We start from the raw sequence: 18,074 nt of genomic DNA, 5'->3' as shown, positions 1-18,074 counted from the left end.
GCATTTGATTGGTGAAACGGAGTCAAACGTCACCAGTGACTGCATTTGATTGGTGAAACGGAGTCAAACGTCACCAGTGACTGCATTTGATTGGTGAAACGGAGTCAAACGTCACCAGTGACTGCATTTGATTGGTGAAACGGAGTCAAACGTCACCAGTGACTGCATTTGATTGGTGAAACGGAGTCAAACGTCACCAGTGACTGCATTTGATTGGTGAAACGGAGTCAAACGTCACCAGTGACTGCATTTGATTGGTGAAACGGAGTCAAACGTCACCAGTGACTGCATTTGATTGGTGAAACGGAGTCAAACGTCACCAGTGACTGTATTTGATTGGTAATACGGAGTCAAACGTCACCAGTGACTGCATTTGATTGGTGAAACGGAGTCAAACGTCACCAGTGACTGCATTTGATTGGTGAAACGGAGTCAAACGTCACCAGTGACTGCGTTTGATTGGTGAAACGGAGTCAAACGTCACCAGTGACTGTATTTGATTGGTGAAACGGAGTCAAACGTCACCAGTGACTGCATTTGATTGGTGAAACGGAGTCAAACGTCACCAGTGACTGCATTTGATTGGTGAAACGGAGTCAAACGTCACCAGTGACTGCATTTGATTGGTGAAACGGAGTCAAACGTCACCAGTGACTGCATTTGATTGGTGAAACGGAGTCAAACGTCACCAGTGACTGCATTTGATTGGTGAAACGGAGTCAAACGTCACCAGTGACTGCATTTGATTGGTGAAACGGAGTCAAACGTCACCAGTGACTGCATTTGATTGGTGAAACGGAGTCAAACGTCACCAGTGACTGCATTTGATTGGTGAAACGGAGTCAAACGTCACCAGTGACTGCATTTGATTGGTGAAACGGAGTCAAACGTCACCAGTGACTGCATTTGATTGGTGAAACGGAGTCAAACGTCACCGGTGACTGCATTTGATTGGTGAAACGGAGTCAAACGTCACCAGTGACTGCATTTGATTGGTGAAACGGAGTCAAACGTCACCAGTGACTGCATTTGATTGGTGAAACGGAGTCAAACGTCACCAGTGACTGCATTTGATTGGTGAAACGGAGTCAAACGTCACCAGTGACTGTATTTGATTGGTAATACGGAGTCAAACGTCACCAGTGACTGCATTTGATTGGTGAAACGGAGTCAAACGTCACCAGTGACTGCATTTGATTGGTGAAACGGAGTCAAACGTCACCAGTGACTGCATTTGATTGGTGAAACGGAGTCAAACGTCACCAGTGACTGCATTTGATTGGTGAAACGGAGTCAAACGTCACCAGTGACTGCATTTGATTGGTGAAACGGAGTCAAACGTCACCAGTGACTGCATTTGATTGGTGAAACGGAGTCAAACGTCACCAGTGACTGCATTTGATTGGTGAAACGGAGTCAAACGTCACCAGTGACTGCATTTGATTGGTGAAACGGAGTCAAACGTCACCGGTGACTGCATTTGATTGGTGAAACGGAGTCAAACGTCACCAGTGACTGCATTTGATTGGTGAAACGGAGTCAAACGTCACCGGTGACTGCATTTGATTGGTGAAACGGAGTCAAACGTCACCAGTGACTGCATTTGATTGGTGAAACGGAGTCAAACGTCACCAGTGACTGCATTTGATTGGTGAAACGGAGTCAAACGTCACCAGTGACTGCATTTGATTGGTGAAACGGAGTCAAACGTCACCAGTGACTGTATTTGATTGGTAATACGGAGTCAAACGTCACCAGTGACTGCATTTGATTGGTGAAACGGAGTCAAACGTCACCAGTGACTGCATTTGATTGGTGAAACGGAGTCAAACGTCACCAGTGACTGCATTTGATTGGTGAAACGGAGTCAAACGTCACCAGTGACTGCATTTGATTGGTGAAACGGAGTCAAACGTCACCAGTGACTGCATTTGATTGGTGAAACGGAGTCAAACGTCACCAGTGACTGCATTTGATTGGTGAAACGGAGTCAAACGTCACCGGTGACTGCATTTGATTGGTGAAACGGAGTCAAACGTCACCAGTGACTGCATTTGATTGGTGAAACGGAGTCAAACGTCACCAGTGACTGCATTTGATTGGTGAAACGGAGTCAAACGTCACCAGTGACTGCATTTGATTGGTGAAACGGAGTCAAACGTCACCAGTGACTGTATTTGATTGGTAATACGGAGTCAAACGTCACCAGTGACTGCATTTGATTGGTGAAACGGAGTCAAACGTCACCAGTGACTGCATTTGATTGGTGAAACGGAGTCAAACGTCACCAGTGACTGCATTTGATTGGTGAAACGGAGTCAAACGTCACCAGTGACTGCATTTGATTGGTGAAACGGAGTCAAACGTCACCAGTGACTGCATTTGATTGGTGAAACGGAGTCAAACGTCACCAGTGACTGCATTTGATTGGTGAAACGGAGTCAAACGTCACCAGTGACTGCATTTGATTGGTGAAACGGAGTCAAACGTCACCAGTGACTGCATTTGATTGGTGAAACGGAGTCAAACGTCACCAGTGACTGCATTTGATTGGTGAAACGGAGTCAAACGTCACCAGTGACTGCATTTGATTGGTGAAACGGAGTCAAACGTCACCGGTGACTGCATTTGATTGGTGAAACGGAGTCAAACGTCACCAGTGACTGCATTTGATTGGTGAAACGGAGTCAAACGTCACCAGTGACTGCATTTGATTGGTGAAACGGAGTCAAACGTCACCAGTGACTGCATTTGATTGGTGAAACGGAGTCAAACGTCACCAGTGACTGCATTTGATTGGTGAAACGGAGTCAAACGTCACCAGTGACTGCATTTGATTGGTGAAACGGAGTCAAACGTCACCAGTGACTGCATTTGATTGGTGAAACGGAGTCAAACGTCACCAGTGACTGCGTTTGATTGGTGAAACGGAGTCAAACGTCACCAGTGACTGCGTTTGATTGGTGAAACGGAGTCAAACGTCATCAGTGACTGCATTTGATTGGTGAAACGGAGTCAAACGTCACTAGTGACTGCATTTGATTGGTGAAACGGAGTCAAACGTCACCAGTGACTGCATTTGATTGGTGAAACGGAGTCAAACGTCACCAGTGACTGCATTTGATTGGTGAAACGGAGTCAAACGTCACCAGTGACTGCATTTGATTGGTGAAACGGAGTCAAACGTCACCAGTGACTGTATTTGATTGGTGAAACGGAGTCAAACGTCACCAGTGACTGCATTTGATTGGTGAAACGGAGTCAAACGTCACCAGTGACTGCATTTGATTGGTGAAACGGAGTCAAACGTCACCAGTGACTGCATTTGATTGGTGAAACGGAGTCAAACGTCACCAGTGACTGTATTTGATTGGTGAAACGGAGTCAAACGTCACCAGTGACTGCATTTGATTGGTGAAACGGAGTCAAACGTCACCAGTGACTGCATTTGATTGGTGAAACGGAGTCAAACGTCACCAGTGACTGTATTTGATTGGTGAAACGGAGTCAAACGTCACCAGTGACTGCATTTGATTGGTGAAACGGAGTCAAACGTCACCAGTGACTGCATTTGATTGGTGAAACGGAGTCAAACGTCACCAGTGACTGCATTTGATTGGTGAAACGGAGTCAAACGTCACCAGTGACTGCATTTGATTGGTGAAACGGAGTCAAACGTCACCAGTGACTGCATTTGATTGGTGAAACGGAGTCAAACGTCACCAGTGACTGTATTTGATTGGTGAAACGGAGTCAAACGTCACCAGTGACTGTATTTGATTGGTGAAACGCAGGCATGCGATAGATCCTACTTTGAAGGTCTGTCTGACAGACCAAAACAAACAAAGCGTGCATTAACAGATCGATAAAAATTAGTAGCGAGTAGCGAGCTGAATGTAGATAAAAGTAGCGGAGTAAAAGTAGCGTTTTTCTCTATAAATATACTCAAGTAAAAGTAAAAGTATGTTGCATTAAAACTACTCTTAGAAGTACAATTGATCCCAAAAGTTACTCAAGTAGATGTAACGGAGTAAATGTAGCGCGTTACTACCCACCTCTGTTTTAATGCCCCTTTAGAAAGAAAAAAGAATGCTGAATTGTTGATTTAGCATTATGTCATGTAAAGTGCAACCTCTTGATGCTGCTGTATGTCTTGGCCGAATAAATCATGTGATTTTTGTTTTTTTGTATGCTATATAAACTTGTGGGGTCAACTCTGGCATTGAAAATGAACCAAACACAATGGAAAGCATGTCAATTCAACACAGACATTAAGGCTGCGTTCACACTCCAGAAAGAAACATCTTCGAGATGCTTTCGTGTTTACGTTGGTATTTTAGCCGTGGGACCAAACTCTTGACGTAAAGAACAAAAAGAAAAACGACTGGATTCGGGCGTCTTTTGTGACTTATAACCAAAATGCTGTCTGTTACGGGTGGAACGATACTGAACCATCCACGTGTGTACCACTTTAAGAAAAAAAACGGGTGACCATTCAGCTATATTCCTTCCTGCACAGCGATTCATTGCTAGCCATTAGAGATGCGCGGATAGGCAATTATTTCATCCGCAACCGCATCAGAAAGTCGTCAACCATCCGCCATCCACCCGATCTAACATTTGATCAGAACTGCACCCGCCCGCACCCGCCCGTTGTTATATATCTAATATAGACGATGCAAGGCATTAGTGAGGTTATAAAGCTTTTGCCTGTTAAAGATAGGAGACTGATCCAATGCAGCACAGACATTCGCGTGCCACGCTGTCACGGCCCAGACGCACACCAGTGCGCAATCATATGGGAGCCGCGCTGAGCGCACCTCCAAGCGCGTCTCGCTGCCGGCGACGGCCGGGTATGGGCCCGACGCTCCAGCGCCATCCATTTTCAGGGCTAGTTGATTCGGCAGGTGGGCAGCACGGTGGAAGAGGGGTTAGTGCGTCTGCCTCACAATACGAAGGTGCTGAGTAGTCTGGGGTTCAATCCCAGGCTCGGGATCTTTCTGTGTGGAGTTTGCATGTTCTCCCCGTGACTGCGTGGGTTCCCTCCGGGTACTCCGGCTCCCTCCCACCTCCAAAGACATGCACCTGGGGATAAGTTGATTGGCAACACTAAATTGGCCCTAGTGTGTGAATGTGAGTGTGAATGTTGTCTGTCTATCTGTGTTCGCCCTGCGATGAGGTGGCGACTTGTCCAGGGTGTACCCCGCCTTCCGCCCGATTGTAGCTGAGATAGGCTCCAGCGCCCCCCGCGACCCCAAAGGGAATAAGTGGTAGAAAATGGATGGATGGATGATTCGGCAGGTGGGTTGTTACACACTCCTTAGCGGGTTCCGACTTCCATGGCCACCGTCCTGCTGTCTATATCAACCAGGGTGAGCCCCACCCCTTTCGTGAGCGCACTGCGCGCGGAGTGACCCCTGTTACGCGCCCCCCGGCAACAGGGGTGGCGGGCAGGTAAGCTGCGCGGGCGGAGCACGCGGAGTGACCCCTGTTACGAGCCCCCGGCCACGGGGGTGGCGGGCAGGTAAGCTGCTTACCTGCTGCGCGTGACGCCGGCAGCGGCGAAGACGGATGAGGCGGGGTGTCGGTGCGGTGGGCGCGGTGGTGACCCTCGACGTGCGTCGGGCCCTTCTCGCGGATCGCCTCAGCTACGGCTCCCGGTGGGGCCCTCTCGGGGGAAGGGGCCTCGGTCCCGGACCCCGGCGAGGCGTCCCTTCTCCGCTCCGTAAAAGTGTCCATCTCTTTTTTTTCTTCTTCTTCTGTTGTGGCATATGCTGCAGGTGCCTGCTCGTTTTTCGTATGTGGGTAACAACATTTAACTATGTATATATATTTCCCAATTGGTTTAACTGCCACCCGCCTGAATCTATTTAAAATCTAATTTTTTTTTTATTTCAACCGCCCGACCCGACCCGACCCGACCCGACCCGCGGATAAAATCCAATTTTTTTTAATTTCATCCGCCCGATTCGCGGATAATCCGCGGACTCCGCGGTTGTGCCCGCAAACCGCGCATCTCTACTAGCCATTCATTTTATTTGTCAATCAGATGTAGTGACTTTTCTTATCCAGCAGATGGTGCTATTGCGAAACAGCGTCAATACAGCCGGTGAGTGTGACAAACACTCACTGAGGCGTCATTTACCCATCACTATCCCACACAGGGAGAGAGCAGAGTTGTTATCTAACATGTTTGTCATTTCTAATTGTTTTGTTGTCATTTTAACAGCGGTCCATGTAGCCATTTTTATTTTTAGCTCAAGTAAAACAAATGGCACCAGAGTTTACTTGCAAGTGGACCGAGACAGATCCTTCAGATGATTTTCGGACGATTGCTTGATTACTTTTGACCAAAGGAACCACACCAGTAAATACAGCCGAACCTTTTCCCCAAAAGTGTGAACGCAACCTAAACGTCTCAGTTGCTACAAGCCAATCAAACATGAAGCACATCAAAAGTACGTTTTGGTTATGGTGTCACGTTCTTGTTACATTCACCACATGTCATGTATCATTCTTTCTTTAGATGTCCCATGTCATCCTGGATGTGTAGAAGGGACCTTCTATATTCATCAAGTGTACAATTTTGTCTTTACCGCCTCAAGTGATGCTGTTTCTGACGGAATTTCTCTTTCCTTTGTGTTATGTTGACATTATTTTACGTTCTACTTTATGTTGTTTCCTTTCTGTTTGTTTTGATTTATTTTTGAATTATTGTCGAAGAAACACCTGATCGAAGTCCGCAAAGAGCACAGCCTTCTGGCAACCCTCACAAACCTGTCTTTCCAACGAGATCTTATCAGGCGTGGTCGCCTGTTCCTGTCGCCGTCGCTGGCCAAGCCAAGTCTGGGTTTGGCTCCCTCTCCAGCTCATCATCCAACACGCCTTCTGCCTCTCCACTGAAGTCTGTCTGGTCCATCAACTCGGCCTCCCCCGTTAAAACAAACATTACCGGATCGCCCTCGTCTGTTAATAAGTCCGTTAGTGACGCGGCCTCCCCCATCCGGTCTTACAGAACCATCTCCTCTCCTATAAAAACTGTAGTCCAGCAGCATGCTCAGTACCCAAGCCAAGTGGCTCCGAGTCCCCTGGCGTCGCCTGCAAAAAGTGCTTCAGCCAGGGCCTCCCCTATACCCACGTCTGCAGGAGGTTCTCTTCTTGAGAGGACATCAATAGCCATGACACCCCCAACATCTCCCAAATCGTCTTTAAGTATGTTCAGTTCACCCCTGGCATACAAGACCGGTGTGGGGGGATCCGCCGGTCCGGTATCGTCCTCATCCTCACCAATCAAAACCGTCCCCGGCCTCTCCTCTGTTCGTTCCTTTTCCTCAGATGCGCCAGGCCCTGCAAGGAACCTCTTCTCCTCTCTGTCGTCACCTCTCAAATCCAACCCCCCTCAAAGTGCTGCAGCTCTGATCAATGGAACAGCGCCGCAAGTACAGTACCGTTCCTCCTCCCCGACCTCTCTCCTCGCCAGCAGCCTCCAAGAAAGAATACAAGCAACCACCAACGCTGCAACCACCAGTGTCAACGCAGCATTTGATGAGGTTGAAAAAACATTCAATTCTTGCTCGGCTGGCTACGGCACCTTAAAGTCTTTGTCCTCGTCTGCTTCGTCCTCGTATCAGTCCATTAGATCCTCAGCTTCTAGTTCCCTTTACAACTCGCTAAGATCCCCTCCGAGTGCCACCACTCCTGCAACCTCCAGCACAGTGACGGTCCCAGTGTATTCTGTTATAAACGTACTGCCAGAGGCACAGTTTAAGAAGTTGCCAGAGGTGTCCAGGTCAACTGCTGCCATTCTGTCCCCACGCAAAGCTGTTCCCCCTGAAATGAATCCCCAGTTACAGTCATCCTTAGCAAGAACTCTTTCCCCAACCAAATCTTCTCATCTCTCCTCTGGTTTGAAGTCAAACACAACATCCCCGTTGTCATCCAGTCAAGAAATCCTGAAAGATGTCGCTGACATGAAAGAGGACCTCATAAGAATGTCAGCCATTTTGCAGACCGACCCAAGTTCCACAGTCAATAAAAGTTATCCGTCTGGTTCAGCAGCAAAGGTAGAAGACGAAGAGCCATATAGGATTGTGGAGAGAGTAAAACAAGATCTGGTGAAAGTAAGTGAAATCCTTACTCAAGACACTGCAAAAGATTCCACAGCAAGGGGGAGCTTGGATGATATCCGCTTCTCAAAAGTACCTGTGGAACAACCACCAAGCAACTGGAGCTATCCCCCAAGATACGAGACTGTGGTCCCTCAAGCAAAAGCAAAGCCAGGACAAGATAGAGACTTCAATCTCTCTAAAGTCGTCGACTACCTGGTCAACGATGTCGGTAGTAGTTCTTTCTCCAAAATGCATACGGTAGAGGAGGGGAAAAGAGAAGCGGATGGCAAGGAGAAGCAAAAACGTGTCTTGAAACCCACCATGGCAGTTCAGGAGCAAAAGCTGAAAATGCCTCCAACAACCATGCGAGCTTCACCTTCAGACAAAGAACTGAGTAAAGTAGCAGATGCACTTTTTGGTGCTGACACCGTGCTGGAGTCCCCTGATGATATATCTCATGAACAAGATAAAAGTCCCCTCTCAGACAGTGGCTTTGAAACTAGAAGTGAAAGAACACCCTCTGCTCCCCAGAGCGCTGAAGGCATGGGTCCAAAGGCCCCCTTTCAGGACATCCCAGCCCCCCCAATGATCACTGAGACAAGGACTGAAGTTGTTCATGTCATCAGGAGCTATGAACCCCCTGAAGATAACAAGCAAACTCCAATGGTGGAGGCAAATCCCATCAGATATGTTGATACTGAGTCTAAAGGGCATCATAATCAAGCTACATACCCCCCAGAGTTGAATAAGGGATATTCATTAAAAGCTGTCCCTGATGAAGATCCTATGGGTAAAGGCATACGCTTAAAAGAGGAAACTCACATCACTACCACCACAAGGATGGTCTATCACAAACCGTCTGGAAGTGAAGCAGTCTCCGAGAGGTGCGAGGAAACTATGTCCGTTCACGACATCATGAAAGCTTTTCAATCAGGGAAGGACCCTTCTAGGGAGCTCGCTGGACTTTTTGAGCACAAAACGAGCAATGAAGAAACATCACAACGAGTCCTTGAAGACATCAAACCAAAGGTTGAAAGAATAATTGAGGTGCACATTGAAAAGGGCAATAAAACGGAACCGACAGAGGTCATCATCAGAGAGACCAAGAACCATTCTGAAAATGAGATGTATTACTACCCAGGAACTAGGAAAGAAGATTGGGAACCAGAGGAGCCACCTACATACCTTGACGCCTCCAGATTCAACCCCATGTCACAAGAAGATAGTCGTCCTAGCTCAGCCCAACTAATGGCAGATGAATCGTATAAAACCTTAAAATTGCTTAGCCAGCAATCTGTGGAGTACAATGAGGATGAATCATCAGAGCTAAGGGGAGGGTCTTATAATTTTGCAGAAAAAATGTTACTCTCTGATAAATTTGACCAGTCCCATCCTGACATTGAGGAACATGTTAAAGAGAGGTCTCACATCCACTCACCAGACAGAAGTGAGGGTAGATCAGGAGGTCCAAGAACAGAATATATATTTCGCTCGTCGCGAAATGTGTTTGACGCATCAGGTAGAATGGCCAGCGTTGACGACAACTTTGACACAATGACACTTCTGCAGCATTCCTCTGAACCTGGTAGCCCAAAGCAGTCAGTCTGGATGCGTGTATCAACAGATGAGACAGACAGAAAGGAGAGAGAACAACTTATGTACGAGGAAAGAGTAGACAGAACGGTAAAGGAGGCAGAGGAAAAGCTCAGTGAGGTCTCGCAGTTCTTCAGAGATAAGACAGAGCAGCTTAATGATGAACTCTCCTCGCCCGAGAAGAAGTCTCGCAGGCCAGACTTTAGAGAATCACGATCAGGGCCTAGTTCTACACACAGCAGCCCAGAGAGATCAGTGTATAGAAATGGAGCCAGTGGGGAAGAGTGGAGCAGAGAAAGACTAAGGGACAGGTTCGGCGCTAGTGAAAGAAAATGTGCCAGTTTACCCAGTAGCCCAGAGAGGAGAGTACTGCTACAGTATAGTGACTCAGAAGCCAGAAAACAGGGAGATGGCAAATCAAATGCAAGTGAAGTTTCAAAACCTTTTCAAATGTCTTCATCCAAAGTCAGTGCAGTGAGGCTTAAGTTCGAACAAGAGGCTCAAAAACAAGGTGGGGTTTCTCAGGTTGGCCCAAATCCAAATCCCCCTATTAGGAAGCTTCACGAAAGTAAGCTACCCGTGTACCAGGTATTTGCAGGTTCAAACATTCCAAGCACACCAGACAGTCCATTAAACCAGAGAAGAGCTCTTGAAAGCGAGTCCAGGTTCTCACCCGGGCAACAATCTAGTGGAAAGAATCCGGAAGACCAGAAATTATTCAAAACATGGGAGAGCCAGGGGTATGGGACCTATAAGCCTCAATCTCCAAAATTAGCTCATTCATTAGGCCACGACTCTATAAAAGATGACAATAACAGTGAGTCTCAAAGACAAGAAACGTCAAAGAAAATAATTTACACTGAATTTGTTGTTAGAGAGAATCCAAATAGCAATGATGGTCTAAAAAAAAACTCGGAATCTCAAATTCCTGTAAGAAAACCATCTAATTTATCAGAAAATCGCAGTTCCCCATTTTTAAAGTTAGATGCTTCTGTTGAATCACATGAGAAGGATGGCTCTCGTACGCCGATCTTAGCCCGAAACCCGATACATAGTAGCTTTGAATCCAACAAATCTACTTGTGGATCGTCGGGAAAGTCCACAGACTCAGACTGTAGCCAGTCCAATATCACATGTAACGGTCTTGACAGTGACCAAGTAGAGTACTTGGATCACAAAGCCCCTGTAGTTGTCACTGAAGGTTTCAAAGATATCAAACCTTTACCTGTGTATGTCAGCATTCAAGTGGGTAAGCAGTATGAGAAAGAAACAGCTTCTGGGCAACTGGGAACCTACAAAAAAATAGTAAGCCATGAGAGTAGGACAGTACACGAGAGTAGGACAGTACACGAGACCAGGGGAACGTTTTACAGTGCCAAACAAAAGCAGTCTACATCTCCACAAGGTAGCCCTGAAGATGACACTCTAGAACAAGTGACATTCATAGACAGCTCTGGAAAGAGTCCTGTTACCCCCGAGGCCCCAAGCTCAGAGGAAGTTAGCCTGGCCTCCAGAATGCCTGACTCTGTGATAGGCTCCATGACTGGCATGCCAAGTCCTATCCCGGAGGAGTCTGAAGAGGAAGACGGGAAGACCTTTATCTACAAAGAGACTTTGAGGGACAAATCCAAGCAACCATCCTCAGAGAACCACAGTAAGAAACAGGAAGCAGATCAACACAAGTCCAAGGGGAAAAGAGTTCCTTATATAGAGTTTCCCCCACCCCCTCCTTTAGACACCGAGCAGTCTGACCCTGAGAAAAGAAAATCTTGTGCATCCTCTGAGACAGAAACAGAGATGATGGAAGTAAACCTTCAAGAGGAGCATGACAAGCACCTCATAGCCGAGCCAATCATCAGGGTCCAGCCTCCATCCCCCATTCCTCCCGGAGCCGACAACAGTGATTCCAGTGATGACGAGTCTGTCTTCCATCCCATCCCTGTCAAAAGGTACACATTCAAGATGAAAGAGGAGGGGGACAAACACTCAAAACCCAGAAGATCAGAGAAGAATGGAAGTAAGCAATCTAGCGTCAATGGAGTCGTAAAGGAGGAGGATGTGGACATGGACCAAAATGGGAATGACCAATCAATCACTGACTGCTCCATTGCAACCACTGCTGAGTTTTCCCATGACACTGATGCCACTGAGATCGACTCATTAGATGGTTACGATTTCCAAGAGGATGACGATGGACTGAGCGAGGATCTGAAAACATCCAGTCTGTCCAACGATGGAAAAGCAGTTGAACGCTCATTTGGTCAGTCCAAGCTCGAAGTTATAGAGGAAGAAAAGTGTGAGGAAGGGGGGAATCATGGAACTTCTAAAACCAACCCGTCTTCATCAAAAAGCAGTGGAGAGGAAGACTTCACTGTTGAAGGAAGACACCCAGAAAGGCAGAGCTTCGATGACAACTACTTTGGCTACCAACTTGAAGAGGAGCTAAACGCAACCTTTAAAACAGTAGCCACAAAAGGCCTTGACTTTGACCCCTGGTCCACCAAAGGAAGCGATAATGAGGGAGTTTACGAGTCCAAAACCAAAGACGAAGACCCTAAGCCCTTTGGTTTGTCGGTGGAGGACAAATCACAGGCCACAACACCCGACACAACCCCTGCTCGAACACCGACTGACGAGAGCACACCAACTAGTGAGCCTAACCCCTTCCCTTTCCACGAAGGGAAGATGTTTGAGATGACCCGCAGTGGTGCTATTGACATGAGCAAGCGGGACTTTGTTGAAGAGAGGCTTCAGTTTTTTCAGATTGGTGAGCATTCCTCTGACCCTCTAACAGGGGAAAAGGGGAGAGGGGGCAAGATCCTGGGTGTAGTTTCCTCTCAGTCAAAAACAGGGGAGAGGGCCACAATAGATGGGAAGGTGACGGTTATAGATACAACCACAGGCAACAGCAGCAGCACAACACCAGCAGCAACAGCCAAATGCAGCCCTTCACACCCTGGCAGTGACACTGGCAATGCTGGTATCGAAGTACCCACCTGTGAAGCCATAGCTGAGACCGCATCCTCATGCACAATTACAGCCTCCAAGGTTGACCCCAAATTACGCACCCCCATTAAGATGGGCATAACCGCTTCTATTACTGTGAAAAAAGACTCGGGGGATCTTGGGGATTTTAAAACGGAGATATCAGAGGGCCAGGTAGTGCCAGAATACATCAGCATAGAAGGCCAGTGTACAGAGAGGCAGACGAGTAAAGACACAGAGGCCAAGTCAGAGAAAAGAGATTACCCCTCTGAAAACTGCAACAACAACAATAACCTCGAGTCCTCTAGCATTCAGGCCAACTACATTCAGTGCGGCAGTGTAGTGTTCAACCTCCAGTCCTCCTCTGAGCCCACACTTCAGAAAGCAAGCCGGGTAGAGACACTGTGTTGTAGGGATTTAGAAGAGAAAGTAGATATAAGAAGTCAAGTGCAGCAGCAAAGGGAACCAGGTAAAGACAGTGAAGTGAAGCTCCCCAGATCTAGGCTTCCAGTGAAAGCATCAGGGAGATCGTTGCACACCCAGGGTACAGCCATAGGCAAGCAGAAGCCCAAACCAGCAGTGACAATTGAGACTAGGAAAAGAGGAGCACCAGCCATTGCCAAAGTAGAACCCAGGTCTAGAATACCAATCAAAGACATTAAAAAGAGCAGTGCCACAGCCACAGTTAGCTCACCTCAATCAGTCAGGGTTAGATCACTGCCAACAAGGCCACTGGGTACAGAAAGAGCAGCCATTAAGTTGCCCTCAAGGTTACCATTAAAGGATAGGCATCAGGTCAGCAAGGTCTCGAGCCAGAGGGCGTCCAGACAGGAGAAGCCTAGCGAGGTTTGCAAGCGCACCATTGAATACTTTAAAGACATTAGCGGAGAGACAATACAGTTGGTGGACCGGCTGTCTGACGAAGAGAAGCAGAAGCAGACAGATCAGTCGGAGGAAGACAGCACCTCCCGAAGCACATCTCTGTCAGACACCTCGCAGCCTTCTCAACCTTCCCAGCCTTCCCACTCGTCCAGGTCTGGTAAAGGTTCGAGGGCTGAGGCCGGGGCCCCGTCCGTAGGGGCAAAGATGGCGACGACGGACAGGGCCTCTGGCAGTCAGAGGAGCAGGAGGAGTAGGCGGACTGGTGGGAAGGAGGGCAGTCAGGGACTCGCAGGGTCTCGAACACCTCCCATCGCAGAGATCAAGCCTAGTTTGTAAAACTTTCACACTATAAAATACATTCTATATATTGAGCTATTTCACTTTTAGTTGCATGACATGTTGTGGTCGTTGAATTGATTGACTGGAATGCCTGTGGCGTGTTTATTCTATATTTCCCATAGGACAGTAGCTGTCATTGAACCATTGTCATGGATGTACTGTGTCCTGTATCGTCTCTGTTGCAAGATTCCTTTCCCTCTGTTCCCCTTTTTCCCCCCCAACCTTGTGTGCCCTGTAGATTAGTGACCGGTACGCCCGGTGTACAACCTGGTTTGTCTTGTCTCTGTTCAGGGCGAGGCTGGAGTCATTACTGTAGTCTTATCCATACAGTAGAATTTGCAAAGAATACAGAATAGCGCATGTCCACATACTAGATTGTAACATAGAGCTTTTTCCACTCTAGATTTGTAGAACTACTGTTTTAAGAGTCATGGTTTGTTTTGTGTGGTCTCTCATGACAGTTAATGCCTGCTTAAAGGTTGCATACCACAAATAGTCATAGACCACCACATGTATAGTGACAGTGCCTTTTCTTGCCATCCTGAAAATAACACCAAAAATGTATATTTAATAACCATTGAAATACTGTTAAGTCATAACTGCATTTATCCCAAATGCAATATTACTGATGGGAAAAAGTGGCCAGAAAAGGAAACTTGTATGTGTTTAGTTTTCTCTCTGATAAATGGCAAGAGGAATATGCAAAGTTTTAATGTGTTGCTGTCCTCCTGTCTCTCCAGGTCCCCAAAGCCCTTGTGAGCGAACGGATTTGCGTATGGCCATCGTAGCAGATCACCTGGGGCTCAGCTGGACAGGTAAGAACATTGATTATCTCAATGTTCAATTAACTCATGTAATGCCTGGTGCCTTGTCCACACTCTTAGAAATAAAAGTGCTAAGTAGAACCATATAAGGCGAACCCTTTTTGGCTCCAGGTAGAACCTTTTTATAAAGGTTCCACCTGGAACCCTTTTGGAGGGTTCTACCTAGAACTGTGTGTGTAAGGTTCCACCCAGAACCCCCCATGAGAGGTTCTACAAAGGACCCACGCAGGGAGTTCCACTAAGAACCCTTTCATGTTTCAAGGGTTACATCTAGAACCCACACAGGGAGTTCCACTAAGAACCCTTTCGTATTTCAAGGGTTTCATCTAGAACCCACACAGGGAGTTCCACTAAGAACCCTTTTGTATTTCAAGACTTTCAACTAGAACCCACGCAGGGAGTTCCACTAAGAACCCTTTCGTTTGTCAAGGGTTTCATCTAGAACCCATGCAGGGAGTTCCACTAAGAACCCTTTCGTTTGTCAAGGGTTTCATCTAGAACCCATGCAGGGAGTTCCACTAAGAACCCTTTCAGGTTTCAAGGGTTTCATCTAGAACCCACACAGGGAGTTCCACAAAGAACTCTTTCATGTTTCAAGGGTTTCATCTAGACCTGACACAGGGGGTTCTAAAAACATCCCTTTTCAAAGGTTTTCACCGATAACCGTCTTGTCTTCTGAGGGTTCTATAAAGAACCATATTGTATTCTACAGATCAGTTGAGTTCATATTATATTGTGGTCATTTATCATGTTGACATTGAACAAACATTCAAAACATTTGAATGAGAAAAACATTTATTTAAAGATAGACACCATTATTGGCAAATGTTATCAGGAAGTATGTCCCTGGTGACACAGGATCTTACCCATGCTTTCAACAATCCCTGAAGAACTCTTTCTTCCAAAAACGGTTCTCTGGATCAAAATAGTTCTTACTGGAACCCTTAGTGTTAGTGAGAACCCTTTTAAAACCAATTATTCAGAAAAGGGGTTTTAAAGGGTTCTCTGGATCAAAATGGTTCTTACTGGAACCATTAGCGTTACCAAGAACCCTTGAAAAACCCTTTCTTCGGGAAAGGGTTTTTCCCAAAAAGTGCAGTTCCCCTCTCTGGTTTCCAGTTTGTAAGTAATGAACTTGCCATTGTCTTTGTGCTGGAAGTCATAAAGCGGCTCCAAGGAGAGCATTTACTGTGTGTGTCCCGTCCTAGAGCTGGCTCGGGAGATGAACTTCACAGTGGACGAGATCAACCACATCAGATTAGAGAACCCCAACTCACTGACAGCACAGAGCTTCATGCTCTTAAAGAAGTGGGTCAGCCGCGAAGGGAAAAACGCCACAAGTAAGACTATTTTTACACGTGACATCCGACTGTACCTTTACTTTACAAAAGTTGTTTCCTTTTCATTTCCATAGCGGACTCCTTGACTGCAGTGCTGACCAAAGTCAATCGGATGGATATTGTGAATTTGCTGGAGGGCCCGATTTTTGACTATGGTAACATTTCCGGCACGAGATGTTTTGCCGATGATCACACGGTTTTCCGGGATCAGGCTGACGGTAAAGTTTAGCTCTGATTGGCTGACCTGTTACCGCTCCCTGCTACCATGTTTACCTGTTTAGTTTTTGCATGCACCACATGGCATGGATTGTGTTTAGTCCCAGTGACCGCTTCTAGATATTTATAGACATGTTGGCGGAGGGTGTGTTCTAACTATCGTGGGATCACACTCCTCAGCCTTCCCGGTAAGTTCTATTCAGGTGTACTGGGGAGGAGGCTACGCCGGATAGTCGAACCTCGGATTCAGGAGGAACAGTGTGGTTTTCGTCCTGGTCGTGGAACTGTGGACCAGCTCTATACTCTGGGCAGGGTCCTTGAGGGTGCATGGGAGTTTGCCCAACCAGTCTACATGTGTTTTGTGGACTTGGAGAAGGCATTCGACCGTGTCCCTCGGGAAGTCCTGTGGGGAGTGCTCAGAGAGTATGGGGTATCGGACTGTCTGATTGTGGCAGTCCGCTCCCTGTATGCTCAGTGCCAGAGCTTGGTCCGCATTGCCGGCAGTAAGTCGGACACGTTTCCAGTGAGGGTTGGACTCCGCCAAGGCTGCCCTTTGTCACCCATTCTGTTCTGAACTTTTATGGACAGAATTTCTAGGCGCAGTCAAGGCGTTGAGGGGATCTGGTTTGGTGGCTGCAGGATTAGGTCTCTGCTTTTTGCAGATGATGTGGTCCTGATGGCTTCATCTGGCCAGGATCTTCAGCTCTCACTGGATCGGTTCGCAGCCGAGTGTGAAGCGACTGGGATGAGAATCATCACCTCCAAGTCCGAGTCCATGGTTCTCGCCCGGAAAAGGGTGGAGTGCCATCTCCGGGTTGGGGAGGAGATCTTGCCCCAAGTGGAGGAGTTCAAGTACCTCGGAGTCTTGTTCACGAGTGGGGGAAGAGTGGACCGTGAGATCGACAGGCGGATCGGTGCGGCGTCTTCAGTAATGCGGACGCTGTATCGATCCGTTGTGGTGAAGAAGGAGCTGAGCCGGAAGGCAAAGCTCTCAATTTACCGGTTGATCTACGTTCCCATCCTCACCTATGGTCATGAGCTTTGGGTCATGACCGAAAGGACAAGATCACGGGTACAAGCGGCCGAAATGAGTTTCCTCCGCCGGGTGGCGGGGCTCTCCCTTAGAGATAGGGTGAGAAGCTCTGCCATCCGGGAGGAGCTCAAAGTAAAGCCGCTGCTCCTCCACATCGAGAGGAGCCAGATGAGGTGGTTCGGGCATCTGGTCCTGGTCGTGGAACTGTGGACCAGCTCTATACTCTCGGCAGGGTCCTTGAGGGTGCATGGGAGTTTGCCCAACCAGTCTACATGTGTTTTGTGGACTTGGAGAAGGCATTCGACCGTGTCCCTCGGGAAGTCCTGTGGGGAGTGCTCAGAGAGTATGGGGTATCGGACTGTCTGATTGTGGCGGTCCGCTCCCTGTATGCTCAGTGCCAGAGCTTGGTCCGCATTGCCGGCAGTAAGTCGGACACGTTTCCAGTGAGGGTTGGACTCCGCCAAGGCTGCCCTTTGTCATCGATTCTGTTCATAACTTTTATGGACAGAATTTCTAGGCGCAGTCAAGGCGTTGAGGGGATCTAGTTTGGTGGCTGCAGGATTAGGTCTCTGCTTTTTGCAGATGATGTGGTCCTGAGGGCTTCATCTGGCCAGGATCTTCAGCTCTCACTGGATCGGTTCGCAGCCGAGTGTGAAGCGACTGGGATGAGAATCAGCACCTCCAAGTCCGAGTCCATGGTTCTCGCCCGGTGGAATGCCATCTCCGGGTTGGGGAGGAGATTTTGCCCCAAGTA

The 18,074-nt window shown here is 47.7% G+C and overlaps 1 protein-coding gene across 1 annotated transcript in view; it reads left to right on the top strand.

The window, feature by feature from the left end:
- LOC133572380 (ankyrin-3-like) overlaps positions 1-18,074 on the top strand; it is a 367,012-nt gene that overhangs the window by 321,569 nt on the left and 27,369 nt on the right. Inside the window, exons 40-43 of the mRNA XM_072915334.1 lie at positions 6,724-13,896; positions 14,648-14,722; positions 15,940-16,071; positions 16,146-16,289. Coding sequence (XP_072771435.1) covers positions 6,724-13,896; positions 14,648-14,722; positions 15,940-16,071; positions 16,146-16,289 — 7,524 coding nt within the window. The remainder of the gene's footprint in view (positions 1-6,723; positions 13,897-14,647; positions 14,723-15,939; positions 16,072-16,145; positions 16,290-18,074) is intronic.

This window comes from Nerophis lumbriciformis, linkage group LG02 (assembly GCF_033978685.3).
Source record: "Nerophis lumbriciformis linkage group LG02, RoL_Nlum_v2.1, whole genome shotgun sequence".
NCBI classification, from domain to species: Eukaryota; Metazoa; Chordata; class Actinopteri; order Syngnathiformes; family Syngnathidae; genus Nerophis; species Nerophis lumbriciformis.
Note: the sequence above shows the minus strand (reverse complement) of the source record. Positions and strands in the feature narration are given on the sequence as shown.